Source organism: Myotis brandtii, unplaced genomic scaffold, assembly GCF_000412655.1.
Source record: "Myotis brandtii unplaced genomic scaffold, ASM41265v1 scaffold32, whole genome shotgun sequence".
Classification (NCBI taxonomy): Eukaryota; Metazoa; Chordata; class Mammalia; order Chiroptera; family Vespertilionidae; genus Myotis; species Myotis brandtii.
The window spans coordinates 745,099-754,236 of record NW_005362269.1 but is presented as its reverse complement, the minus strand read 5'-3'; the positions used below and the strand labels follow the sequence as shown (position 1 = coordinate 754,236).

The 9,138-nt window shown below is 40.7% G+C and overlaps 1 protein-coding gene across 3 annotated transcripts; it reads right to left on the bottom strand.

Moving 5' to 3' along the window:
- Positions 1-1,419: 1,419 nt before the first annotated feature.
- Positions 1,420-9,093, bottom strand: GRPEL2 (GrpE-like 2, mitochondrial (E. coli)). Of its 3 annotated transcripts, none has more exons than XM_014543076.1 (5): positions 8,741-9,044; positions 7,672-7,747; positions 6,566-6,719; positions 5,674-5,755; positions 1,420-4,316 (listed from the first exon to the last, which is right to left on the bottom strand). In XM_014543076.1, coding segments are annotated over exons 2-5 (603 nt in total). In that variant the 5' UTR covers positions 7,674-7,747; positions 8,741-9,044; the 3' UTR covers positions 1,420-3,951. The 3 variants fall into 3 exon arrangements, with proteins under 3 accessions (XP_014398562.1, XP_014398563.1, XP_005870516.1); XM_014543077.1 differs by having other exon boundaries at positions 8,927-9,012; XM_005870454.2 differs by lacking the exon at positions 7,672-7,747 and having other exon boundaries at positions 8,927-9,093.
- Between the last annotated feature and the right edge of the window lie 45 nt (positions 9,094-9,138).

Below are 9,138 nucleotides of genomic sequence, written 5' to 3'. Positions count from 1 at the left end.
CACAAAAAAACACCCCAAAACTTTGGCTATGTTTGTGTCAGAATGCAAAATCTTTTAAGTTTACTTCCAAAGACTCAAAAAATTCCTTAAATTTTTTTGAGCAAAGCTCTTTTCTGTGCTGACTTAATGGTTTAGGTTTTTTGTAGGGTAAATCATATTAACTTTAAAACAACTTCTTCACTCTGCTTGTAATTTCAGGATCCTTGAAAACTCTAGAATCTAGAGCTGTGTTTTCTTCTGTTAGGAAGTTCTTCCAATCCTAACATCACATTGGCAGTGTGAGCGCATCAAAGTTGTAGACCGAGTTCAAAAAAGCTGTATGAGGAAAGCAAAGAGGTATGATTCTAGAGAATCTAGAGGCAGGGGTGTTAAAACAACTAGTGAGACTGGGGATGAGGTTGGGTGACTCTATCAGTTATGTACTGTTGCATAACAAACTACCCCAAAACTTAGTGGCTAAAAGTAAGTTATTTGTCCCAAACCCGCACTTTGGGCAGGGCTGTGAGCTCAGGTCATCTCTGTCCCACGTGGTGTCCGCTGAGGCTGAAGGACCCACTTTTAAGATGGCTGGCAAGATGGTGCTGCCTGTCTGTTGGGTTGGGCCAGCTTAGCTAGGCCCTCAGTTCTACCCCACAGGCTGCTTCAGCTTGCTCTTGGTTTGGTGGCTGGCTTCTAAGAGTGACCATCCAGAGACGGAAGGTTTGTGTTGAGAAACTACATTCTATTGGTCAATCACAAAGTTCAAATTCAAGGAAACTTGGAACCAGGTTTTCACATGTTTTAAAACCTCCACTGTGAAATTAAGAATGTGGACAAAGTCTATGAGTACATAGGAACTAGAATTTACTTACCGACTAACACTGGGAATATGGGAAACAACGGATCCTGGAGTCAGGGTGTGCAGAAGAATGAAAACGAAAGGCCACACTGCAGGAAAGGCTGGCTCCAAAGAAAGCCACTCAGCCAGGAGGCTGGGTAGGTGGAAGTCAGCTGAGCAGAGGTAAAAACAAGGCCAGGCAGAGGTTGGGAAGGACAAGGTCACGTGTTAGTAATCTGGTTGAGGATGGTAAAACATCCAGCAGTTCAAGTTAAGTGTTTAGAGCAGACAAGACAATTAGAACCAAGAAGCAAGCACGAGAAAATAAGGCAATTCTAGAGAGGAAGGCAAAAACAGGAGTCTAGATCTAAAAAATACAAAGGAATCAGAAAGCAGCAGGTCAAGGAGCTATAAAAACAGACAAGACTTCAACACCAGGGGAGGGTGCGGAAGGCCTTCACTGCATCCATTTGGCTGGGCTGCTGTGAAATCTCAAGGTACTGCCACTGAGCACCAAACACGGTGGGTCACAGTCACTGAAGTGGCCACAGCATATCAATGAACAATATGAATTAGTCAAACAAAGACACTACACATGTGAATTGCAGTTATTTCAAGTTGGGTTTTATTCGTTATTTCTGAATATCATATATCATCCTTAGTTTTCCCTCTTTGATTTTGTTTTAGTGTTTTAAGAGCCTTTCTTCACTTAGCAAATCCTTTGCCATGAAAGCACCAAAGAAGTTACATCAGTATTGTATTGACTGGTTCCTTCACGGCAGTGGGGAAAATCCGCTAGAATCCAAGTACCAAAACACCAAGAGCCCTTCTTTACATGAGCCAAAGTTTCGTCCCATATCCACTGCAAGCCAATGTCTTTTCACATTACCATCAAGGTGAAAATGATTCAGAGCACCAACACAATTTTCTTGCTCAATCAGTCTAAGAAATGTGGATTTCTTGCATTATGGTTTAAAAAAAAACAACCCACACAAAACCAAACCCCAAAACAACCAGAAGCTGGAAGAAAAATACATCACTCTGATTAGCTTGTAAGTTTGAATAGTTAAGTACCTCTCAACCAGTATTCCCCTTTTCCTATTCTTTAGGCAGCTATAAAAACAGGAAAAACAATGTGTATAATAAAAAGCAATAAAAATAAATATTTGAGGGCCTACTAAAATAGGCAAGTTACACATTTCATTTAATCCTCACAATACTGTGAGAAGATTATAACCATTTTTACAAATAAGGAAGCAGGCTCAGAAGGGTGAGATGAATGGGGCCAAAGGTTATGACGACTGAGCTAGGATTTATGTTCAGGTATATACCTACCAAGCCTATGCTTGATTATGCTGCTCTGGCTTTCAAAAGCCCTTCAACTTGAGATTCGTACTGTCTAGCTCCATTTTCTAAATTTACACTTTTAAGTCCACAAAACTACTAAATAAGAAAAGAATTTAAAATTATTCTCAAACTACTAAAACAGGAGCTTACAAGGAATATTAGAAAACTCTTCAAGTAATCAGAACATTCCATACTGAAAATTACGGTTATTTTAATTCACTGGTAATGATAGCCTGTAATCCAAGGGCACATGAATAAATATAATTGGCTTATTTTCTTATTGTCGCCATCTGTCAATCTCAAAGGAACACAGGCCAAAACAAAGACAAATTCCTATTGTGAAATCTGAATGCTCATTAAATTTATACTATGCACTTAGCAGGATGCTAAGAGGTTCTGGTTTTAAAATCTTACCACCAGTGTTTTGTTTGCATTTTAAGAGCATGCATTCTTTTTTAAAGTGTCTAAGTCTGATGGAGATGGTAGGGCTCATAGGCGGATGGCTCTATTAATATGTCTGTGTAGTGTCCTAGAATTATGTATGTCTAAGAGGATAACTTTTACCACTCCACTGGAAGCAGTCACAGAGTTCCAGTAGAAATGGATTTATTTTATGGGTAATTAACTTAAACCTAAACCCACGCAATTAAAACAATGAAGGGAAAAAACAACAACCCTAAACCTATGCAATCTGAACAGCTAACACTTAATTGTCTGCTGGGAACATCTTTGCATGTTCATTAAAGAGCTGTTAAATCTTAAATGATTGAAGTTATCTAGTTGTTCCTTATTTGAGTTCTCAGTGAAATTTAGTTCACTAGTTTTAGAGAATTTTTTTTGAGTCCAATTCTAAAAACACTGTTTTCATATGCCAGAAAAAGTGGAAAGGGTGAAATTAGTTTATAATTAAGGCCTCTTCTAGCATTAAAATAGCCTAAGTGACCTCCTTTCTAAAGTCTGATGTATCATCCATTCACTAACTCATACATTGAACACATTTTATGGAACGCCAGTTATAAGAAGCAAGACTGAAAGAATAACAAATAAACATATAGGCTCATTAACTCTAGGAAGTCAATACATTAAAGGGGTGATACGTTTGCATACATGTGACATAAAGGGAACTGGGTATCTTAATTTCTCAATGTTCCCTGCCTTCCAAGTGTTGCCTGGGTCTTTAGCCCTTATAAATGGGAATCAGAAAAAGAATGAATGTGAATATAATGTCTACCTGGCAGGAACTTTAAGGACAAAAATGGCTTAAAGGAAAATAAAATTTAAAAAGGTAAAGTCTCAAAATCTATGTATATAAAAATTAACCCAAATGATCTAAATTCATACAACTATAAAGCTTTATCATCTAAGTACCCAAATGTTGAACCAATCCTTTTCCCCACAAAATACAAGATCCTATACAATTCCTGTTATGGGGACTATTAGAAAGGAATATTCAGTTGAAAATACGTAAACATATATTCATTTCCAACTTTTAAAAAGATTTTGGAAAGTCATCAGAGTACAAATGTAAAGATAATTTTCTTTAACATATTTTGATAAAGGCCATAGGAACACTTGTCACATTGTTCAAATGCCCAATGGCAAGACTCCTGATGAGACAGACCAAACAGGTCACAGTAAATCAACAGAGTGTCTTAGAAAGAAAGCCAATATGACTAAACCCAAAAAGATCACATGAAGTAGCTCATGTACAATACAAACCTAGTTTAATAAATAAAGGAAACACAAGTGGCTGCACTCTGAAGGACATTCAGTTCCTCACGGCCCATTCACAGTCTTCTCTGAGACTCCACTGCCACTTCCACCCGGGCAAGTCTAATGGTGCGGCCATGAAGCTTGTAGCCGTCTTGCCTTACTAATGCCACCGTGCCAGGCTGCACCCCAACACCAGCCGGCACATGACAGATGAGTTCATGCTCATGTGGGTCGTATTTGTCACCAATGGGGGTCATCTTCTCCAGGCCATGCTTGGCAAACACACTTTTCAGCTTTGCTTCTAAAAGCGACAATCCTCGGAAGATCTTCTCCAGGCTGAGCTTCTGGTCCCCAGGCTCTGTTTCCTCAGAAATGCTCTCTGTAGTCTTCTCCAAAATGTCTGCCAGCTCTACCAAGTCCTTACAGAAGCTCTGAATTCCTACGGAGAAACCAGACACTTTTAGTGTTTATGAGGAAACCACTCTGCCTTTGGGGGTGGAGTCTGGGGAAGGCCCAGAGAGGTGACTAGTGTACTGGCCACACCAGGAAGTGGGAAGATTGCCACACAGGACTCAGGGATCATCATCAACCCAACTGACAAGCCAGTTTCTCTTGGAAGGCACATGAGTAGGAAGCTTACTAGGAAGGTAGGCAGATGTAGAACCCAAGAACTAGGAAAGACTATTTATAATGGGCTCAGGAATTGGGCCTTTAAAACCATTTTTATGCTTCTTGTATTTTTGTTGCTATTCATTTTTAGCACCGAGTTATGTAAATTTTGAAAATTTCTGCCTGTCTCAGTTATGTTGAGGCATGCATTCTCAATGGGGACAAGACATTAGCATTTCATGGGAGGCAATAGTAAAAAATTAGTTGACAAAAGACCATGCTAAAGGTGAGTCAAAAGAATGGTTTATTTTGAGGATTGAATAGGAAAGAATAATAGGTTAGGGGTCAGGAGATAATGAACTCAGTCTACATCTATCACAAGTTCACTTTTGTCATCTTATCTGTAAAAGAAGACTGGACTAGATAGAATCCAAGGGCCCTTCAGGCACTTCCTTCTATGTATAGTGAAAGTATAATGTTACCTAATAAATTGTGAGTACAGCAAATAATCACAGATTTGCCCTTTACCTTTGAAGCCCTGTTACTCAACTAACACTGTTATGAACACATTTGGAACAAGATGCATGTAGAGAAAAATTTCTGAAAGACTTTGAAATGGACCAAAGAGAAATTAATGTGATCTAGCACAGCTTCCAGGGTTATCTGCTTCCATATGGTCCAAGCTTTTGTCTCTGAGTTATTTTATAATTTAGCAAGTTGTAGAATACTGAGAATAATGCAAATAATTCTTGTCCACACTCGTAAATATAGTTTGGTGGAGATACAATTGATTATTGCACTGTATAGACCAATTTTGCTACTATGAAGCAAGTTTCAGCAGTCCTGATGGCCAATGTGTCTGTTTTATGGATTCTTCTCTGACCATCTTAATGATTCACTTGTTAATGAGTTAAACACAATTGTTTGTATGAGCACTAGAGTGTTAAATGTAATGCTTGAAAAGGAAATAACGAAGGTTTGGTCAAACCAAAGACAAGCGTTATTTTAGTAAATGGTTCCCTTGACAACATTCCCCAAAAGCAGCATGAAAGCCTATGGTAATAATGGAAGGGTAGGGTAGGGATCAGTTGAGGACTCAGATGTGTTCTCACTATGTTCAGTTTGCAGAACTGTTGGTAAGTAGCCTTAAAGTTAAAGGTACTCTTTATTGTGAATAAATCTCTCACCAAATATCTTGGCATCTTCTACACATCTCTGGGTTCGCCTTCTTATGTTTTCACCATCAGCTAGAGCTCTCTGGTATCTCACCTGACCATCAAAAGCAAAGTTAATATGATGAGAAAACACATGCTTTTTTGGTAGGAAAGAATGTTTTTACATACTTTACAAATTTTAGTCTTGTGACAGGTTTTTAATTTAAAAAAAGAAAGAAAAAAAAGAAATTGTAGGAATCTTTTATCAGTTACTCCAAATGCCCAGTCAAAGCAGGAACCTACTCTTTATAGAAGCCCTGAAAGGCTGTCATTTAGCCTGCTAGCTTGAACATATCAACAGTTTTCAAGTTCATCTTGAGAAAAATCTTTCTTTTTCACATTCAGCCAACATTATCACTGTCCAACTTTTGTTCACTGAATTGAACTCTAAGACAAACAAAAGTACATTTAAAAAAATGTGTCATCTATTTGAAGGCAGTTACTTTAGTCTCTTTAGTCTTTGTCTCTTTCATTTTTATAATCCCTGGTTCCTTTAAATGCTGTCATAGAACATGCTTTCCAACCTCCTTACCATATGTTGGTCTTGCTTTGCAATTACTCTAATATCTATCTTCACCAAAGTGTGTTTGTCAACCCAGTACTGGGAGCAGTATGCCAAATGTAGTATGATCAGCAGAGTATAATGACAAATAACCTGTCATTCAACAAATATTTATTGTCAATCACATGCCAGGCCTTGTACCTCCTCTGAAGCTACCAAAATATAAAATATCTAAATACTGTAACAAAATAGGGAATTGAAAGAGATTGCTATCCTTAGTCAGTGATAATTGACATAAAAACTTTACTTGGATATTTAACCAGAGAGAGAATGTGAAGAGCACGTAATATAAAATCTACTCACGGTTAAATCCTGGACTTCCTTCTCCAGTCTAACAGCTTTTAGCTTTAAAGCTCTTTCTGCAAGAGAGGGCCCAAGCTCATCAGGAGGATCCTCAGAACTGCAGTCCTCACCCGCAGTTCTCTGGGTGGCAGTGCTGAAAGGATGCAGACAGCCCCTGAAGTAGGAGGGAGGCAGCGCATAATGAAGAAATGCCATCATAAACAGCCAACAGTTACAACGGAGTTCGGAGACTAGACGTTTCCAGACTGAACTCAAGACAAGTATTTTCAGTCACAGTAACAATATGAACAATTATAAAATGCTTACTAAGCACTACAGACTGTTTTCAAGATTTTACTTAAATCATCTTTTCATTTCATAACAATGCGTGAGATAAGTACTATGATCATTCCTATTGTACAGATGAGAAAACTGAGGCTCAGCGAGGCTTAAGACTTGTTCAGGATCACATAGCTAGTATTCTATGGAGCCAGGATACTGGCACCGGGCAGCAGAAATAGCCAGAAATGGGGACACAAAAATTATCAAGAAGAAACCAAGTTCTGATACTCAGAATCAGTGGGGGCATTTATCAGTTGGGGGAATTCAAAACACAAAGCCATAAAGCTGGTTCAATCCTTGATTTTATATTTGGGGAAAATAAAGCCCAGTACAGGGACTTTATCAAACTGAAGTTAGATCTAGAATCCTAAATCTTCTTGATTGCAAACTGTAAGGCTTTTAGAGAAGAGAACCTGTGCTGAATAAGAAAAATTCTGAGATGGTAACTCACCTATATGCAAAATCAAGTCAACTAAATATGCATAAAACACTATATGTTATGGACTGGGAATTATAAACAGGTGAATAAGGAAGATCTTTGTATTTAATTATACGTATAACCTACAATTTTATGCAGCTAAAATGTTTGCCATTGCGTTCAGTTTATAGAGGAGGAAATTTGGAGTCTGGGCTAGTTTGTAGATCTTGGATTGCAGCACCTCTGACCTTTTCTTCAATGAGGTTTCCAATACACCTCCTGGTTCCTCGTCATTTGATGATAAGTAAAATTATCAAGAAAATCAATCTGTGAGTACAAAAAAGCTCTTTAAAAATGGTTTACTCACATAAACTGGCATAGACTGAGGAGTGCTCATTGAGGTGACATCCGAGCAAAGGTTCAAAGAGGGTAAAGGAGTTTTGCTTCAAGAAAAGGAAGAGGGAACAGCCAGTATAAGGCAAGACTTTCATATTCCCAGACTTTCCAGACCAGGCCTGAATCCACTGGTGTCAGATTATACACATGAAATAACTTCTTCCTTGTAACCCCTAACAAACCATATTTATTCAATAGAGAGGAGGTGGCCAGACCTCAAGTCCTGGAAGAGAGGGGAGTTGTGGCAATCCCTGCAGAACTGGATTGGGGGTGCATTTTATCAGGAGGAGCCATTTTTCTCCTGGTCACTTCCCCACACCACAAACTGCCACAAAGACTTTGAAAAAGGCCCGAATGCAACCTCTCACCCAGGTGTTAGGACGGGGTGCTTGCCGGGTCAGGTGTGTGAAGATAAAAAGATGACAAATAGCTTTGCAGACAGTAAATTTTCGGATTCCCCCGAGGATTAATTTACATTTCAGAGGTCCAACCTGACCCACCCACATACTCAGCCATTTCCTTCATTCCGAGGAATTAGTAGTCCACAGGGAGTTGTTCCTGAGAATAATTAACATTGCTTCCTAATTACAAGCGCCGATTCTGGAGCCCTGAATGGTTTCCCGTCTGGAATAGTATTCCGAGAAGTTACTCAACTTTTCCAAACCTCAGTTTCCTCAATTAAACCGGGACTAATACAAAAAATTGCCCATAGTTCTACCATCGGCATAAGTGATTAATAAAAACGGCCGCAGCCCATAGATAAAAACAGCACCTGGAACTTCACAGACCCCCAAAGGCAGGGGAAAGGGCGGTTGGGGGGGACACCAATGCCAAGCCCTCCTTTTCCTGAAGGTGAAGCGAAGCCCGGAACACGGGGAAGGGGCGGCCGGAGTCACACAGGAGTCGGGGAGAGGGTCCCATCTACCCACAGACACCACAGCCGCGGAGAAGCGGCCGGGAGAGGTACCTGCCCAGTTCAACCCATGTTCGGGGCTGAAGAGATCTCCCGCCTCCGAGGACGTGACCTCGGGTTTTCCCACCTTCTCCGCCGGGCAATGAAGCGCGGCTGTGGGCCTCAGTTTGCCGCTCTGTAAAATGGGGCGACGAGCGCCTGATCGGAGTGGCCGAGAGGCTTGGTGAGTCCTTTTGTCCACAACTGCCCCTGCGGCTCGCTCATCCCGCATTCTCCTCACGTCCCCGACCCACGGCCTGCTCCGCTGGCTTACCTGCCATCGGACGCAGCAGTGGAGGCCAAGAGGTGCTGCACCCGCCGCCGGACCGCCCACAAGGACCGCGCGGCCATGTTCCCGACCTAGGCCGACAGAGGCAGCGCACGCGCACTGGCTCCAAGTGGCGAGAAGCGCTCACTCAAAAAACCACGCTTCCCGGCAGCCTTCTCGGGCGATTCCCTCTCCCGGATGCCGGAAGCGAACGTTCA

Excerpts from the sequence above, each read along its gene's own strand:
- GRPEL2 (XM_005870454.2), bottom strand. The coding sequence starts at position 9,003 with ATGGCCGCGCGGTCCTTGTGGGCGGTCCGGCGGCGGGTGCAGCACCTC. Across the intron at positions 6,720-8,926 it reads ACTGCTGCGTCCGATGGCAG|GGGCTGTCTGCATCCTTTCA; the intron begins GTAAGCCAGCGG and ends CTCCTACTTCAG. Across the intron at positions 4,317-5,673 it reads AGAAGATGCCAAGATATTTG|GAATTCAGAGCTTCTGTAAG; the intron begins GTGAGAGATTTA and ends GTTTCTCCGTAG.